Here is a 19,775-nt window from a genome sequence, read left to right on the forward strand (position 1 = left end):
TACAAAATACCTTGTTTAATTAAAACAATTAATTATCAGCTGTCGCAAAACAAGACTAACAGGGCAAAAGACTGAAAACCAAAACTGATAAGAAATTCATCTGAATAAAATTATGCTAATTTATACAGATTAATTTCCAATTGTAGGAATATTCTCATGAAGATACTGCAAAGCCAGATCAGTCCATTTCATTTCTTGTTCTTTTACTGATTCTGTTGCTCCACCATTGTCTTGTTCTGGTTCTGGAAGTTCATTCTGGAAATAAAAAATATTTATCATTGAATAATTAAAAAAACACAATAGATCTGAGTGGGGAAAAAAGCTCCATTTTCAATAATAAACTCAGTGGGGATTTTTTGTTTTTAAATCTACAAATGGAAAAGTAAGCAATATTTTGTTTTTAATTACAAATCTAAAATATTTTTAAGTGCATCCTGCATAAGAATATATGTATGCAATTGTTAATAGATTACTGGCTCAAATGCTAGGCATTTGTAAATTAAGTTTGTAATTATATTTTGCTTATTACATTGAGTGTCCTATTGATTCTTCAGTATCTGTGTTATATCACCTTGTTTAATTAAATAATTAATTCCCTCTCCCCATATGTATTGAAAAATAAACCACTCAGATGATATAGCATACAGGCAGTCCTTGATTTACAACCACTTATTCAGCGACTATCTGAAGTTACAATGACACTGAATGAACCGTGGTTATAATCGGTCCTTGGAATTCCAGCCATCTCAGCACCCCTGTGGCATAGCATTGTCACCTGCATACTCAATAACCATTGTACTTATGACTGGTTTCAGGTGTCCTGCAATCACATGACTGCTATTTGCAATCTTCCTTATTGGCTTCCTCAGGAGAAGATGGCAGGGAAGAACACAAGTCACTGTGGTAAATCTCCCTCTCCCATATAAATTCCCAGACCATTTGTGCTTGCATTGGCCACTTGTGCAGCGCCTACCTGGTCCTCCCCCACAACGACCCCTCATTTGGCAGCAGCCACTTACCTGCTTGTAAGCCTGAGGCTTGCAACTTCCTCCTGCTTCCCCATTGTCTTTGGTTGTGACAAGTAGGTAGGAAGTTGCCCTCCCTAATGACCATGGAATTCAGTTAACTATGCCAATGGAGATTGAAGGGATTGCCATTTCTAAGTGATGCAGTTGTAATGATAATGCTTCATAATGATATTGCTTAGCAATATAAATTCTGGTCTCAATTGCTGTAAGTTGAGGACTATCTGTACATTAAATAAACACTCATAAAATGGTAAAATTAAAAGTTCCATAACACTGACTCTTCCTGATGTATATGTCAATACTGTACAACTTAAAGAGTTAACAAAATAGGTTCTTGCATTATATACTAAGCTAAAAAAGATGTTATAGTTAATATACATGCTATAAAAATATCAACATAACTGAAGCTCCTAATATACAAAAGTACAAGATATGGCTCTTGATAATGCAGTCAAAACTATTTTATGAAAACATACTGTTTTGCTTACTTGCTGCAATTTTATTTAATAGTTTATTCATATCACCATTACAAAACCAACACTGTTATTTTATTTCTTAAATTTATTTTATTTTCTGCATTTATAAAACATTTATAACTGTGCATCCACCCAATCTCGAATTGCTCTGCTTGCGTTATGATTTGTAATTTTTATTTTGTTTCAGGTAAAACAATTTTAGGCATTTGTACTGAGGCATGCAGGAGAGGGCGTCACTATGGCATATGAACAGAAACCAAACCACGTTATCATTTGCTGAAGCAATTTTTATTGGTAAACAGGAAAGATAATTCCTCCTTCCGCTTCAGTACATCCCACTTGTTGACACCTCCTTTAATCAAATACTCTTTTCTGGAGTCAAGTAGTGCAGAGAATGAAAATTCTTTTAAGGAGCTGCTAATATGTGTCATATTTCTTAATTTACACTTTGAATCAGCTTATCCCCTTTAAACATAGATCACGTCACAACTTTTGTATTAAAAACATTTCAAACAGCTATAAAGTAGGTAGGTGAAAATATTAAAAGAACTGTATGTGGCATCTATAAGATTACATTTGTATATATCTGTATTAAGAACAGCTGCATCACTGCTGCTTTAGTTTTATTATAAATATTTGTACTATTTATATCTCACTTTTCTGCTCATAGGAAGAAACTTTATCAGGCTTTTGGAATGTTAATTCTTGACTGGGATTAAATAAAATTATTAGCAAAAGCTTCATTGAGAGCTTTTTGAAACCGAGAAAATGGTCTAAAATAAATGGGAAAAATATATTGATTATCCAGGAACTTACCAAAGGTATTGCCACATCTTCATATGGCAACTTATCTTCTCTCCATGCATCATCAATCAAATCTAGAATTCTCCCATCTCTTTGTACCTCACTGTCCATTTTGTTGCACAGTGTATAATGAGGGCTGTGATACAAAGAAAATATTTATACATATATCTATATCTACACTAGTAGTTCTCTTTTATCCAACTGCCAAAAAAATTCCACTGAAGTAAAGGGAACGTGTTTTTTAAAAAGTGAATTTGTAAAATACAGCAAACCAAAAATAATGTTTTGTTTACACTTTTAAAAACTTCATGCTTTATTTTAAGTAAAATAAACTAAATATAAGAGGAAAGAGAAACTAAGGATTAAAGTATGACATTTTAACCATACAAAACATATTGGTCTATCTTCTCATTTTAAAATATAACACATTTTACAATTGCTAGGGACACATATTTTGAATGAAATCTTCAACATCATGAATATGAATCTATTTCAATGTCCTTAAAAATTGTCCTTGCTAAACTCCTTATCTGATAAAGTTATTCCTAAAAAGTCAAAATGTATTAGAAACATAAATGAGCATCATGAGCCATACACTGCTTTTACTGGTGTAGAAAGTCAGCACCCACTCCTCTCCTAGAAGAATGAAATATTTTAGGAAGTATTAAAAAGGCAGAATATGTATTTCCCCTAGAAGAAAAATAGAAATGTTAAGGGAGACAGAAACACAGAGCTTCAGCTCCCTGCCCCCAGCAGATATTTGGTGCCCATTGATAAGGACTGGGCCAGCCTATCTATAAAACAAAAGACCTTCAGATCCAGGGTGATGGGATTAAGACAGGACCCTCCAGGAGATAATAGGATTATCTAGCAGCAGGACTCACTGCATTACAAAATCACCTGAGGGGTTCAACCAAACTTGATTCAGATAAACATGATTCCATATGGCCCCATGGAAATCTGACTACAGCAATAGAATAAATGCTCTTGCCACAGGAACAGGAAGCTCAAAGGCAAGGCCCAAGAGAGGGTATAAATAACCATCTCTCCACTCCATGTAGTCAGCTACCCAGAATCACACATGCTTGGTGGTTCTGCTTCACCATTAAACTACCTTTCTAATCAGCCTCCGGGTTTCCAATGTCTTTCTTCTCACTTGGAAATGAACTAGTTTTCTTCTAACACTGGGATATTTATGGCACCAAGTTCCCTCTACTGCTAGTCAGCACTGATCATATACCACCTACATATTTTCAAAATCCAATATAGAAAAATTGTATATCATGTTCTCCCCACTTTTTTTAGGCCAGTTAGTTTGCAAGAAACTTTTGGGGAACATTTTGCAAAGTGCTTCTCCTTTTCTCAAACTGTTTTAGTATAATCTTCAAAATTGGTGTTGAACTGCTCCCTATTAAATATAATGAGATAAATGTCAACAATATAGATCTTTGGACATTTCCAATGTTTTTTTTTCTCAAGTTCAGTAACTTTTATATATTTACTGCTTCATATACTTTTGAGACTTTGCCGTGCAATTTTTTTTGGTCTTAATTGCAGCTTTTAAGAGACCAGTAGAAAAAAGGAGGAAAAAAGTATTAAGAAAATATATAACAATTGTGTTTTTATCAATGCTTGTAATGTTTCTTTTAAAAAGACAATAATGGAAAATACAGGTATACATAATGGATAACATTACATAATATCTATCTGAAGGCATTTGTTCTTTAACCATTATAAAGCCCGTCACAGCACTTTCCTATCTACGATATACTTAGGAATTCTGAATTTGTCAGCATCTTTCTGAAAGTTTGAACTGGGTTCAGACTGCTTGCTTAATTTTATTTTCCTATTTCCTAACCTCCCATTCCTTTTAATTATCTGGATATATACACACTATTCAAGTGTCTCGTTGTAGGGTTGATTGTAAATGCCATTTAATGAAGACCTAACTGATCTTACAAGGATGACTGTAAAGCTTACAGATAAATAGTACTTATCGAGGAACACAACCACAGCTCATTTTTCATGAGGACCTTCAAGACTCTCCTGACAGCGCGAAACCCGGCATACGAAACTAGCAGCACCTACATTCTTACATGGAGTTTGCCGCCTGAAAAACCACGACCTGGATGACTGACAATCTCTATAAACAACATTCTTACAGTTTCCCTGCCCCTTATACGAAGCCTAAAATGTATCCATCTCGGCTTCATCCCCCAAAGGGGGCTATTTCGGGACCGCCCCTCTCTTGCGCGCCCCACTCCTCCTCCATCACTGCTCTCTCTCTCTCTCTCGCTCTTTTTTCTCCTTTGGCCTCGCGCGCCAACGCCTCGATCAGCACCTGCAGCACGAGATATCCGCCACCGTTCGGCGATTTTGGAACGAAAGGACGTGACGTCACAGGCAGGCGGTTCTAGTAGGCTTAAATCATAGAGAGGATCGAAGGGAAAGTGGGCGGGGCGGTCGCAATTCTTCCCCTCGGAGCGGCTTGGAGGTAACGGAAGAACTCCGGGGAAGGGGATGGTGGTGAGCGGGAGCGGGTTGTTCGTCTGTGCTCTTCGTCGACTCCTTTTGCCCGGGAACCTTAGGTCTCTGAAGCGTTCCGAGTACTTGGCGACAGTTATTTGCCGCCGAGTTGGCTCCCTTTCTGATGCTTTGCTTTCCGTTCTCTTAATCCTCTGTAGTCGGTTCGACCTCATTCATTTTCTCTTACTGAGTGATGCGAACCCAGCCCTTGGGGTTCAACATGTTATATGTGGATCCAGAACGTTGGATTAAATGAATAAACCGTGACCCAGTGCAAGCGTCGCGCGAATGCGGGCATTCAATCCCCATCTCTCATTTACTGGTCTTTGCCCAACTACTTTTCTTTACAACAGATGAGACAAGAATTCTTTCTGAGCAAGTCCCAATGCAGACATTAAAAATAATTTGAGATGCTATTCTAGAGATACTTGAGAAGGTCCTATTTGAAAAACCTGACGCTTTGAATAAAAATCAAGATGCATTTCTTTTCATATTCGAGGAAGCCTCAGTTCACTGATTTAAGTAATCCTTAATGTAGGAAGGTTCTCTAATAATTTATAACAAAAATGCACTCTTGTTGGTTGGCTAATCAGTACTTGGAAAAAGATGAGAGATGTTCTTTTTTGGACGGTATATGCCGGTATAAAGAAATCTTTTTCACATTCATTTTAATTTAAAAAAAGAGAAGGTACATACTTAGGGAGTTATTAGAAGCTTAATTAAACCAGCTGCAATTCAATTAATTATTGTGGGTCTTTAGAGGATATTTTTTGCCATGATGTGCTAGGAGATTAACCTTTACTAGCTCTCAATTCAACTTATCCCATCACCTCATGTTCTCTATTAATTGATCTTTTTAGTTGCTACATTAATGGTCTGACAGGAAATGAAATAAATAAATATGTACCAATCACCACTGACTGCATATGTTTTTTAGGCACACTGGGGATACAGTCAAAAGTGTAGTTTGTTGTTAAATATAGTTTAGGAAATGCCATTGGTGAGTTTTTAACCTGATGATTCTTAGATTTGAACAAAGAATGGAGAAAAGTAGGAACAATAAAAAACAAAAATCGAAACGTTATTAAATCTAAGAGGCATTTTTCTTATTGTTATATGTTATTTATTTTTTGCTTTAACAGAAATGAAAATAATTGGGACTTTAGAGGAAAAAAATCTGAGGAAATGGAATGATGTCTTTGTTTACACTAAATATTGAATACTAGATGGCAACTTTCAGGTAAATTCTGAATTTAAGATATTTTATTAAGGAGTAAGTATTTAGTGTTCAGTCTTAACAATTTATTGGCAAACTTAAGCAGTCTTTTTTACATATAGGTGACTAAATATAGCCATTTTAGGGTGAAGGGAACAGGTATGCAAGCTCTTTCCAGTATTCATATAAGACTTTCAGTGGACTCTTTCAGTGGATTCTTTACATACTTAAAAGTACAAACCAAAATTATTCCTTTCAGCAAGGTACAATCCAACAACAATCAAAATGAAGAAGTAATAAGCTAAGATCAGTTAAAATAATACAAAAGCAATAAAATAAATATATTAAATAATATATCTACAATCACAGTAAAAATAACTTAAACGTCTGCAAAATCCTAACATAAATGGCTCCTCACAAATAATGAGGGATAGGTGTTTTGGCTCATATGGTGCAATTTTTCAATGGGATAAGTCAGATGCTAAATTTTGCTAGGTGATTTTGTGAACCAGTCTGTAGTCTTATAAAAGCTGTGTCCTTGCTCCTGATATCTCAGGTTTCTAGTCTTAGTATCAATTGGGAGTTTTGCTGTAAAAATACTATAAAACTGTTGTGCATGTGAAAATCATTTTAGTCCAGATATTGCATATATACATCAACATTTCTTAAAAGAAACATCTCCTGAGTCATTTGTAGTTCTTCGATCTGAAAATAAACTACAGTGCATGGTTTGGGGTCGGTGATGCCTTTTCTTGTTTTGAAAAAGAAAGAGACACAAAGCAAAAATAATTGCAACAAATACATTTTTATGAATAGCTTTAAGGCTACCTTAGAACCCTTAATTTTATACTTCTATGGCAATGTAGTATGAAATAAAGCTTGCTTAGGTAAAGTTTTGGCAAATGTTGTTTGCTAGTTTATTTTTGTATTATTTTTAGTTTATAGACTCTATAAGTTATAGTCTTCCCAATATTTAGTCTATAAAGCTATTGAAAGGTTAACTACTCCCTACCATAAATTGTGTAGTTCTTCAGTGATTTCCCCTTTTTTAATTGTAGGGTGTATATCATTTATCAAGTGTCTTGTGTCCTCTCAGTGTGATAGAAGTAGAAATTATGATAGCTTACTGTACCACAATTTTCATTTCTCCCCCAGCAGCTTTAAGGGAGGTGATTTCGGGATGGAGGCATTGTTGGAAAAAATGCAAACCCGAAGACATGGCAGGTGTGTATTTGCTATTTTTGGGAATGTTATTAAAATAACATTAGATATCAAAGCAAAAACATATTAGCTTCCTCCTTTCCCAAATTGTCAGTAGAAGCCACATTTATTAAATGCACCAATTTGGAGTGTTTTTTTTTCCATTCCAATACAAAAATTCTGAATTTAAGAAGAAGAAATGTGCATTCATTTATAATTTGTATCCTTTTTTACTAAAGTAAACCAATTTAACCATGGTGTTGTTAAGTATTATTTTAAATAAACTTTAAAGAAAGTTTTTTAAATTCAGAAACAGCTGTGTTTTCGCTTCTTTCTTAATAGCTTGTTTAAATGCAACTGCAAAGGGCGTTTAAAACAGTAGTACTATACTTATCTTTTAAAGTTGCTGTACAGATTAATGCAGGCTAATTATAGAGAGATATGTAAGCCATCTTAATGCGCACCTAAGTGCACTCAATGTAAAGCAATTCTCCTTAGGAATTAGCTATGTAGAACTAAGAATAGTTATTATGTTATTCTAATTTTAGAACACATATCAGTTATCTTCAGTTTCAGAAAGTTTTTATAATTATACTTATAGTTCTGATAATAATGAAAAAATAATACTCTATGGGAATCATAATTGTGGAGAGGTATAGGGAGGTTGAGTGCACCTATTATAATTCCAGAGATCACTATTACAATTTAGAATAGGGATAGGTAATTAATTTTGCCAAGGGGCCACATGAGAAACTGAGACTCTTGTGGAATGCCAAACCAATATAACCTGATTTGATGTCTCAAACTCCATCACTTCAATTCCTGAGGCTGTTCCAGGTGAGGAGCAAGTGCTATGCAGGTGCAGAAAAATGCTTTCCTCGCCCATGGCCACCAGCCAACTAAAGGAGCACATGGCAACTGTGCCGAGATGGATCCAACGTACTTCTCCAGTCCCTTGCAGTGCACTTATTCACATTTGATTTTTAATTTCCGATTGACCTCATACAGGCTGGACAGGTTCAAATAAATGACAGATGTGAATTGGGGGGCATGAAAGGCCCAGGTCTCATTTAGAGTAATTAATGAAGTAGGTGTATATTTGTTTTACTATAGAAGTTTTAAAAAAATCCTGCTTTCTTGTAGAGCAGGGATCCCCAGCGCCAGGCCATGGACTGGCCCTGGTCTGTGGTGCGCCAGAAACTGGGTCGTGCAAATGAATGAAGCCCCATCCGTGCATGTGCGGGATGCAGGCAGCATGCAAAATCATGCCTCCTCAGGTCCACGGAAAAATCACTCAGCATGGAACCAGCCCCTGGCACTCAAAAGGTTGGAGGCTATTATTGTAGAGAACCTGAAAACACAAAAGATGCAATTTTATGCTCACTGGGATATTAGATCTCACATTTGGACCTTAAATATTCTAATTCAGCCTGTATAAAAATCTGAATCTCTTACATTTTGATGTCAAAATTGGTAGAAGTAACATTGGTAGAAGTAAAAATGAGTATCGTGTCATGGGTAAGACTGAGACACAATTAGAATTCACAGATTCTAGGACAGCACTGTTGCAAGTTAATGTTTCTGGTATGCTTAAGATGTTTCAGCAGTGAATGTTTTATACAATTTCCCTTCTACTGAATGCAATGAGAGGTTTTTTTTAAAAAGTCTATAATCGAAAATAAGCAGGAAAGGAAAAAAATGCAATTCCTCTTTGTTTTCAGCTTGCTTGTATAACAAACTAGCTGCATTTTGAATTTGTTCAGTTGGTTCATTCATTTTAGATCTGCTATTTGAGTAGAATTACACTGTAAATTGTTTTCTATTGATTAAGACAATAATATGTTTCCTTATGTGTTTGCTATGCCTTTGCTTTGAAAGAACTAAAATCTCCAGTCAAGGTTTTGAAAAGCTTGAGACATTCATTTCCACTAACTGTAATTGGGTTTTCTGATCAAATTAACTTTTTTTCCATTTGTCTGCAGTAGGTTTGAAGTTTCCCTCCCCCAAAGTTCAATGTCACATGACTGCATTGCTTAGTGATGGCAGTTCCGACACTTCTAATTAAACAAATCTCATGTTGTCATTAAGTGCAATGGCACATCGCCATTTGCAATCTCTTGCTGGCTTCCCCATTGAATTTGCTTGTCGGAACCCAGCACTGAAGGTTGAAAATGCTGTTGACGTGACCATGGATGCTGTTACCAGCACTATTACAAGGACCAGTTGTTCAGCTTTGTGATAACTTTGAATGGTTGTTAACACATGATCCTCTACTGCTGGCTGCTGGCAGCAGTCACACAGTTCTAATGCCCCGTCGTGGAAATGGCCTTCTATTTTTTAAGAATTTCAAGAACTGCTTGAGTGTTTGGAAAATAAACACAGAGGTGGTCTGCTCCTACAAGATTCCTCTCTGTTCATCTAAAAAACAAAAAACAACAACAAGTGATTGTTAAACAAGAACCATCTATACTTATTTTGTGCAGCTGCACAATACCAGGAAAAAAAGTATAGCTGCTTTAAGAAGTTATGGATGGATATTATGTTTGTATTTTTGTATACTCTGAAGCATCTTTTTGAATGAGAATCTAAATCTGCTACATCACTCTGCTATAGAATATTACCAATGGCTAGGGGCTAATCTTGGAGAAAAAAATGAAGAAAGCTTTGCTTACCTAATATCAGTTTTTTTGATAGTTGTGCCATCAATCAAGTTGTTTTCTTGACAGCAGAAGTTTCCAGACTTCATGTGAGGCAGAGCTGCAAGAATTGATGAAGCAGATAGATATCATGGTGGCTCACAAGAAAGCTGAATGGGATACTCAAACTCAGGCTTTGGAGTCTTGTTTAGAACTCCGAGACCAGGAGCTGTCTTCCCTCAAAAATGCAGCAGAGGAGAAACGCAGAGAGGTATCTCTATGAACTTCATGTAATTCTCATTTTATTTAAATAGATTCAATAGACATTACCCCTTTTTTCCTGAAAAAAATCCACTATAGATATTGACCCCATCAATATCCCCATCTTTGAACATTTCTGGAGGACATTTAAAGGGATTGGTCCCTAAGTAAAAATGCTGTCAAATAAAGTGTATCCACTAGTCATAGTTTGAGAAATCTGCAAATAGTATGTGAATGGTATTCATTTGATACAGTTAAAGTGGTGGATTCACCATTATTATTTTTTTACACCTGTTTTTTTCATTTGTTCTCTCTCTATTGAAAGGTTTTATATGTTATTTATTATATCATGATTTGATTCACACTTTATAGTCAAAACCATTTACCTGGCCATTGATAAAATATTGTAAAGATTAAGACCATAACACCAATAGCCAAGAAAAACTTTCTATCTGTCTTTCTATCTCAAATGCAATCTGTCCAAAAATGGCACTCGGCTCTGAGAACTTTTTCATTTGAGGGATTTATAGTGAGACCTGCAGCAATATATATTTTGCCTTTGGTGATTTGGTTGGATGTGGTGATGAGATTTATTATCAGATTTGTATGGCCATCCATTCCACAAAAAGTGACTGGGTGGTGTTTTGGATATGCTATAAATCGATAGTATAGTAGAAAAGTTCAGTGTCACACATCCTTTCTTAAAGAGAACACTATGGATGCATCGACTCATAAAATATTTGTAGGAAGACTTCTTTATGATAATGTCCCACCAGTTTTGTTCATCTCTTATTTAAATATGGAAAATTAATTTTACTCATGTTATATCAGCAAATGATTCTGAAGATTGGTTCAGAGTTTTACTTTCTATTTAGAAAATAACCTTGTTTATTCATTTCCTTATCATGGCAAATAAATGGTATAGGGAGGGAGAAGGGAGAGTAAAAGGGTCTGCTTTACTAATTTAGAGTTTTGACGCTGCTGGATTGTTATTTGTCAGGGCATTTATATATTTAGTTCTGTGGCTCCATAGGTTTGCTCTTTTTCCATCCCATTGTCCAAGTAATGTTTCTCAGATAGACTTTTCTGTATTAAGCTCTATACTATTATCCTACAGACTGACATATTATGCCAGAGATTAGATGAGATGGAGCAACTGAATCGTGAGATGACTATAGAATATGAACGTCAATTAACAAAAGTCCAAAATGAGGTGAGCTCTTTGAAAGATAGCTGAAATGTCTTGACCAAAATGTAAAGCGGGTTTTTTCATAATCATATCTGTCAGATGAAAGGAGGCTTGAATATCTGTACATATAGGTATTGAAATCAAAGAATATGGATTGATTTCAGATGATAAAGACAAACATTTAGAATAAGAGTGAGTCCACTTTCCATATAACAAAAGACAGTGATGAATTATTTTCTTTAAATTTAGTCTGTGCATTTCTGTATTTTGAAAGTTTTTTTCCAAAATAAGAAACTAAAAGGTTTGCCATTATTTTAACTATTTCAGTGTAAAATTTCATAAGCTGTAGTGTCATTTCATGTTCAGCTTGTGCTTTTTGCTTTGCTTTCTCTTTATTTGTTGATGTGACTAGTAGTGCATTAAATTTTCCCCTGGAGAGTTAGTTTTGTTTTATTCTAGGCCAGGCCTACACAATTTGTTAGGGGAAAGGGCCACATTGATAAATTAAAAATCATAGGGACCCCAAAGAAATACCTGGTGCATCAATTAGCTGTTTGGTGGCTAGTAGAAGAATGGTAGCGCTGGAGCTGGTAGACCTAGAAGCATTAGGGGCTTTAAATTATGCACATTTTGAGCAGCCCTGGCAAATTTATTGACATTAAAAAAAAAAGATGGTGGGATGCTCAAGGTGCAGAGACCACACAGTGTTCAGGCCTGCTCTGGGCTGTTGATGAAATTAAATTTTCTGTTCTTCTTTTTGCAAGTTGAAGACATTATTTCATGAATAACGATTCTTGCTTAGGGGGTCCCTCCAGGAAAATAGGAAGGATTCCATAGCGCTAAATTGAAGTTCAGTGGCAGATCTTTAGAATGTGTGGCAGCTGGAATCACAGCACAATTGAACATAAAATAAGGTTTAAAAGCACTAGTAATTCCTAATAGTAATTAAAATCCAATAATGGGATACTCCTCATATCCTATTTTTCACTTATAAGAATAATTATGTCTATTTGTAGTATCCCAAGTTGCTGTTGATTGTTTATGGTTATTGATCAGTACGATAAAAATGAAATCCTTGTGCAACGTCCACTTTCTTTTTTTACCATCAACAGTGTGACTCTTATAGCAGGCTAATTTGATTTAAATAAAATACTCATCTTAAAGAAATTTGATTTAAATAAAATACTCATCTTACACACTGTTTGAAGTGAAATATAAAATTATTCATAGTTCATTGGCAATATTGCTTTCTTATTTATTTTTAAAAACTTTTAAACTATATTTATTCTATTTCTATTCTCTTTTCTTGATCTTTTGTTTATGCTTGATTTGATGACAGTTAAGTTTGGAATTTTTAGATATTTACTTTCTTTTCTGTATTTTCAATGAAAGGTGGTTAATTTGTACTTGTTATACATTTCACTGAAATAAAACCATGATAAGAACTCCTGACTATCAGTCCATTCAGTTTCTGCAACATTTCAGAAATATTCATAGTTCTTCTTAATTTACTTTATAAATATGAATTTTTCTGGTCATTGAAAACAGGCCAGTTGTTTAAAAAATGTATTCTTCTGTTTTAGTATTTATGCTCAAAACTATTTTTCTTTTTTCCAGCTAGCTAGGTTGAAAAGAAGTTATGAAAAATTGATGAAGAAACAGTTAAAAGGAACTAGGCAATCTTCCAAGAGCCAAGAGGAGGATCAGTCTGAAATAAAGATTCTGACCAAGAAATTAGAGGTAGGTGGGAAAATGGTCTTGATCAGAATTTATCAATTCAAGTAGGTGTGAATAAGCTTGGAATAATCTCAAGTTTTTTTAAAAAATTTGGAACTTTTGAGACCTTTACCTAAGTCCAAATGAAATTAATATGCTTCTTAGTTTCACATAATTGCTCAGTAAAAAAAAAAAGTATATTTAACCGTGATCCACCACCATGTTATTTTTTCTAATGCTTCCTAAATGTAAGTTCCAATGTGGATTCTAACTTTGGTATAGGTCCCAGGGAGATGACTGAGGTACAGTTATACCTGCCTAGTTGTCTTGGAACAGTTTAATTCTGTTGCGCCTGAGGAAATAGACAGGGTCCTTATGTTTATGAGGTCCGCCACCTGCTCCTTAGATTCATGCCACTCAAATATCAGGTTATATCTTTCTAACCTTAAGAGCCTTCTATTCTTCAGCAGAATCCCTTCTTTTATCCAAACTGTCTTTCTGTCATTAATTCTTCAGCATTGCTTCTGATATACATTATCAGATTTTTGCTATACCATACTTGCAAGGTATATGCTACTTGTAATGTTTCTTTGGAAATCAGAATGTTAATTCCTTAAAACCAACTGTTAAGCCTAGTTAGCCAATAGTATTCAATAACTTAATATCAGAATTTAATTTAATCTTGAAAGGAACTCCAGAATACTGTTAAGCATCCAGATTGTAAATAAATAGTCATTATCTTTTCTAGGAGTTCCATGAAAAGTCTTTAGATTGGGAAAAGCAGCGCCTGCAGTACCAGCAGCAAGTTGCTTCATTGGAAGCACAGAGGAAGGCTTTAGCTGAGAAGTCTGAGCTAGTTCAGGTACAGTTAAGTTGAATTGTTTGCTGGGAAGACCGGGAAAGAATTTATGGCAATCTTGAGTTTTTATTCAGGCAACCATTTAAGTGAGTCTCTTGTGGGATAATCCTGTTCTGTTCAGTATGTAAAGTGGTGCTTATAAGTACACTACATTAGTCATTTTCCTCTATAAATAAATGAACTAACATAATGTTTTGACTCATTTGTTTAATTGGGTTCTCTATATCTAGTTTTATGATTTGTGTAGACAATAGATCACATGTTCTAGGCAGAGGTGGTATTTAGCAGGTTCTGACCAGTTCTGGAGAACCAGTAGCGGAAATTTTGAGTAGTTTGGAAAACCGGTAAATACCACCTCTGACTGGCCCCGCCCTCATCTATTCTCTGCCTCCTGAGTCCCAGGAGGAGTTTTCAGTAACCTTCCCCTGGAGTGGGGAGGGAATGGAGATTTTACAGTATCCTTCCCCTGCCACGCCCAACAAGCCACACCTACCAAGCAATGCCATGTCCACCAATCCTGCCCACAGAACCAGTAGTAAAAAAATTTGAATCCCACCACTGGTTCTAGGTCATATTTATGCAGACATACAGAAAATTCAAAAAGGTTGATAAACCTCTAAGCAGCACTGTGCATATAGTCAGGAAATAATGTAAAATCTGTTCAGTAACTAATAGACACTGGTCCTTTTTGCTATTAAGTTTCCAAACAATGTTTTGGGTGGGAAACCAAATAGTATGATTTTTAAAAATTATTTTGATAAAGGCTTTGTAGCAACTAAATGCGTGATAATGGGCTGCAGTATATGCAATAGATGCAAACAATGCTTTTCATAAATAGTATAGGTGTCTTACAAAATATGCATGTGATACATAACCAAATATCCTAAGTTCTGTTGTTTATTTCTCATGAGGTTAAAAACAGACTTTCACAGTTTCTTAAAAAAAAAAATCTGTATGTTGGCTTAAGGCTACTGTGGTTTAGTTTAACAGATGAGGTTCCATCTGCGAAAATGCTTGCTGTGACAGCTAAGAAGCTCTTGCTGGGAGCTTTCCACTTAATAGAAGTTCTGCATGGCAGAAATTGGCTGTGATGGGATTGAAGCTGACACTGATGGTGGCTTTGCAAAAGGCAGATGCTGACAGAATGGCTTGGGGGAAAAGTGTGTCTTTTTAAAACAAATGCCTTGTGGAAGTTATGCCTGAGTTCTTGATGTTCTTGGCGTTCTTTTAAAACTGGGTTTCAGAGAACTTTGCCTGGTATACTTTTGTTAGTGACAAGTTAATAGAAAAATAATAAATGACATTTTTATTTTCAGCTGGGTATTTGCCACATTCATGTTTCTGGAATGATTGTAGCCAGGAAAGTTAATAATGAAGGTTTTCCATAAAAACATTTGTTTGTCCAGCAGAAAATTGATTTATTATTGATTTATTTGTTACTTTGTTAGATTGTGTGTGTGTGTGTGTGTGTGTGTCTGTGATTTGATACATAATTACTCTGTAGAACTCTGCTGATACTATTCCGATTGTCCGGAAAACAGATCCATTCAGTGTCCGTTGAAAAGTAGCATTGGGGGAATCAGATCCTCTGATGCAAATTTGGGTAAAGCAAATGTTGTTTTAGAATATTTTAGGGACACATTACATTGAATTACAGAATTGTTTTTGTTGATAAATCTAAAGGGCGGGGTTACTGTTCCTATTACAAACTTATACAAAATAGAATATACATATGTGATGGGGAAGAGCAACTACGTATTTCATGTATATAACACATCATGTGTGTATAAAGTCAGTGGGGCCAGTAGGGTGTAGCTATGAGGTATTGGGGCAAAGACTTCAAAGACAGTTGGGTTTCGAAAGAAGAAAAAGGCAGTATTTCAAGGAGAACTCTGTTTCTTTCCAGGGCGTTACTTTATATTGCTTTCCCAGAGCTCTGCTTATGTCATCCCAGTATCTTTCCTCAGCATACTGGCATGCTTTGGTCTTCTAAATGTTTTCTGAATGAACAAAGAGTTTTTCCTGTGAAGATGTATTGAGGTCAGGGGATTGTAATTTGACCCCAACAATTCTTCTAACAGAAATCTCAGGAATTTCTGAAAACTGTAATTTGCTTGACTTGATAAATCAGTGACAAAAAAAAATGTTCTGTAATATTTGCTTTTGCAAATCTTTAAAAGTCCCTAGCCCCCATAAAATTAGTGTCATGGTCAACACTAATAGGTAATAAAAAGAAAATTTGGCAAGAATATTTTTTCTCTTGTGGCAGCTCACATGTGCTCTCCCAATGTCTACTATTTTGACAATCACAGGCATATTAGCCTTCTGTGCTGTATTAATTTCTGATTGCTTCCTCTACAGCCCAAGCACATTGATTTTCTCAGTTTTATAGTAGAACTGAAAGGTGTAGAGCATAAGGAAAAAATTATAAATTTGTGAGCAGGAATAAAAAATGGTATGCAATATTTCTGCCTTTAAAATAAGTCCTGTAACAGTAACTTCTATTTTTGAAATAAGTTTATTTACATTTATGTCATTTGCAGTGTATTTATTTTTTACTTTTAATGTATGGGAAGCCTCTTAGTCAATTATTCTGAATTAGTCCAGAAATTTTGGCTGCTTGCAATAATCATCCGGAATTTGTAACTGTTCTAATCTACAGTTCTGCTCACATGGAAAAATAAGAATGTTGCCTCAGATGTCTCATTATCCCTGGTATTGAATCTTTTACAGGAATAACCCTTTTTCTAGTTTGAGTTGGACTTTTGTTTGCTTTGGAGGCACTTAAATATCTCATGGAGAAGAAGCCTAGAACAATGCCTGATGCCATTCTTCATTTCAGAAATTCTCAAAACTCTTCTGAGATTCAATCTTTGAGATTCAATTTTTGAACCTTTCTTTTAAGGACCAAAACTGAGATAATGGGATCCAGAGGTGGTCATGTATCTCCTTGGCCTAATAGAATGGTATTCTTAATTGGATGTGGACAGTTAAAGATCTGATAGAGTTAAATATATGCTGAGTAGCTCTGAGCAATTTTTCTAGCCACAATTCCTTATTTCTACAATGGAAATAAGCTTTGGAAAAAAAATCTGCTCACATTGGAAAATAGAATGACATGCAACATCTGCATCCAACTTAATTTTTATTCTTGAAAGATATTGCTTAATTTTAACAGAATAATGCTTTCTACTTCATAGACTCAACTATGCAGCCGGAAGCAAATGTTTGAATCTGTGGAACTGGCAAGCCAATCTGAAATCCATCATTTAGCCAGCAAGTTGGAAAGAGCTAATGACACTATTTGTGCCAATGAATTGGAACTGGAGAGGCTGAGTATAAGAGTAGATGATTTGACTGATACTAACCAGAAGATTCTGGCAGAACAACAAAAGCTTCTACACGAGCTGAAACTTTCCCGGAACTCCCTAGAGGTGTGTGAATGAATTGCTTGGAAGCTGAATAATACGAAGTGTGTCATAGTAATTATTTGGAATATTATTATTTAGCCACTTTGTTCTAGCATTCCAGGCTAAGCAGGAAACACAGTTTGGTAAGAAAGGAATTGTGTTCTCTATTGAAAGGTAAATTTAATCTCATATGTTATATTTATTTCCTATTGAGTTTCATTTTCTCCTTTGAAGGTTATGCATGATGAAAAGATGGAACTCAGGGCCACTCTGCTGTCTCAGGAGGACTTCATCACAAATTTACAGAATTATCATGAACAGTTACAGAAAGAATTGTCCAAACTGACTGAAACTCTGAATGTGAAAGAAACTTTTATCAAGTAGGTCTCCAAATATTGAGGAAAATATTGAACTTAGATTACTGTGCAATATGTCATTATTCTTTAATTAAGAGAAAATATGATTACTTAGATTTATAACATAATTTAAAATATTTTCAGATATTTTTGTTAGTAGGAAAACAGATGGATGCCTTTATGTTGATTGTCAATGCAACTGTTGCCTGTATGAGAGAACTCAGCAAGCTAACAGTTTTTATAGAAAATCAGCATAATTTTGTTTGGCAAATTGAACTTTTTCTTAATATTCTAGTAAAGCAAAGATAATGAAAAGTTTTCAAAATGTATTTGTGCATTATTATAATGTGAAAATGTGCCTCTGGCTGTTGATTGTGTACACCCTTGCTGCAATTTCTCTAGATTTGAAATTGCCAATTCAGCCACTTTATGCATTGTGAATCACATTTTTGAGACTCTATTTTTGCTGTGCTAAGAATGTGTGTTACTGCCCAGCCCATGCATGAAATTTCAACCTAACTGAATTCATTAAGTTTCCAGTATTGTTAAAGCTCTTTCTCTTTCCTAAATTTGTTGTGAACTTCTGTCAAAAGTAGATAAGACTGGGAACCAATAGTAGCATGGCCATCCTTCCATATGATCTCTTTTCTATCTTGTCTTGCATATGAATCTACTAGGAAAAGGGAAGATTTCTCTTACCAGAAGCCCAGAAGGGATCACTCTCCCTACTTCTCCATACTTTGTAATTCTCCCCCTTTCCTTTTTTTCTTAAAAGTAGGCCTACCACCTCATTTTAAAAAGTAATATTCCACCTCACTCTGTTTGTGAGTGTGTTACTTCAAATCACTTTTGACTTCCAACAGCTACATGGACAATTAACAAGAGGCTGAGTGGCTCTATGTCACCCTGATACCTTCATAAGGCAGGACTGGAACTCAGGTTTTCCTGCTCTAATCCAAAATCTAATCTGTAAACCAAACCTGCTCCCTTAATGTTCTAATTAAATGTTTTAATCAGTGTTCCAATATTAGGAAGACCAGTGACAATTCAGATTGAGATAATAATTTTAAAAGATGATTGTTAAGAGGTTATGTTGTCATGTCATTGACTGATAATACCTACTGATGTAGTATTGTGGTAGAACTTCTTTTATTACAATTTTGATAAATAATTAAAGTTATTTTAAAGGCACATTGCCATCTTCATCTATGTCATGAGTGTCTACAGAAATACCTCTCTGTACAACTGGTATAATTGACTTTGTTTGTTAGAAGGCTTCAAGCATTAACTTGTTTTGTTTAGGCAGCTGCAAAAGGCTACAGGAGCCAAAGAAAACTACTATGGTGGAACAGAATTAGAGGAACATTTATACCAGAAGTTTGATGGTGTTGACATAATTCAACTTGATGGCAGGTACATGACCTCAAAAATTTCTTTATATTTAAAAAGAAAATATAGGAATTATGATATACATCTTCAGTATTGTGGCCATTTACACATTTTGATTTTCTTCTGTTGAATTTTTAACCTTAGTACTGGATGAAATGTGTATCAGTGGTGGGTTTCAGGATACCGTTCCGGTACGATGCTCCAGAGGGCCCACCTGCCCACCCGAGCTCCTTACCGTAGTTTAAAGCTTTTGCGCTTCTGCACAGGCGCATGGCGTGTACAACGCCTGCGCGGTGCTCTGCAGAGCGTCACGGAGGCACTTGAACACATGCACGCACTGCGCATGTGTGCGCACATGCTGCACGTGTCCATGATTTGAAACCCACCACTGATGTGTATCCAAGTTAAAGTTCAAATTAATAAAAGCACTATGAAACAAAAAAAATCTGTTGGATTTGTTAAATTTGACATAATGTTGTTTACAAAATACTTGCTTTTGATTTTTGCATGTATCTTTCTTTGCTTTAGTTTGGGTTATCCAGATGGAAAGTTCATCCAGCCATCTGAAGAGCAAACGGAGAAGTTACTGGAGCTTCGTCTAACTGAAGAACAGCTGTGCAAAGCCAAGACCGAGATTAAAAAAGTGTGGATCTCATGTACAAATAAATACATTAAAATGCTAAATTTATACATCATTAAAACAGATTGG

The 19,775-nt window shown here is 35.4% G+C and overlaps 2 protein-coding genes across 13 annotated transcripts in view; one reads left to right on the forward strand and one right to left on the reverse strand.

Annotated features, from left to right (window-relative positions):
* On the reverse strand, positions 1-4,747 carry ANAPC13 (anaphase promoting complex subunit 13). 3 transcript variants are annotated; one of them, XM_081955927.1, is made up of 3 exons: positions 4,650-4,747; positions 2,321-2,444; positions 1-255 (listed from the first exon to the last, which is right to left on the reverse strand). In XM_081955927.1, exons 2-3 carry the CDS (start codon positions 2,417-2,419, stop codon positions 130-132), a joined length of 225 nt encoding a protein of 74 aa, XP_081812053.1. In that variant the 5' UTR covers positions 2,420-2,444; positions 4,650-4,747; the 3' UTR covers positions 1-129. The 3 variants fall into 3 exon arrangements, with proteins under 3 accessions (XP_081812053.1, XP_081812054.1, XP_081812052.1); XM_081955928.1 differs by lacking the exon at positions 4,650-4,747 and adding an exon at positions 4,405-4,623; XM_081955926.1 differs by lacking the exon at positions 4,650-4,747 and adding an exon at positions 4,397-4,623.
* Positions 4,689-19,775, forward strand: part of CEP63 (centrosomal protein 63) — a 24,462-nt gene continuing 9,375 nt past the window's right edge. Inside the window, exons 1-12 of one of the 10 annotated variants that reach the window (XM_081955915.1) lie at positions 4,689-4,802; positions 5,977-6,074; positions 7,206-7,274; positions 8,394-8,576; positions 9,977-10,157; positions 11,265-11,360; positions 12,954-13,076; positions 13,801-13,914; positions 17,112-17,345; positions 17,556-17,701; positions 18,980-19,090; positions 19,595-19,709. In XM_081955915.1, the coding sequence (XP_081812041.1) occupies positions 6,061-6,074; positions 7,206-7,274; positions 8,394-8,576; positions 9,977-10,157; positions 11,265-11,360; positions 12,954-13,076; positions 13,801-13,914; positions 17,112-17,345; positions 17,556-17,701; positions 18,980-19,090; positions 19,595-19,709 (1,386 nt within the window). In that variant the 5' untranslated portion in view covers positions 4,689-4,802; positions 5,977-6,060. The other 9 variants (XM_081955919.1, XM_081955920.1, XM_081955917.1 and 6 more) reach the window with 9 other exon arrangements.

This window comes from Natrix helvetica, assembly GCF_964273705.1.
Source record: "Natrix helvetica genome assembly, chromosome: 5".
Lineage (NCBI taxonomy): Eukaryota > Metazoa > Chordata > Lepidosauria > Squamata > Natricidae > Natrix > Natrix helvetica.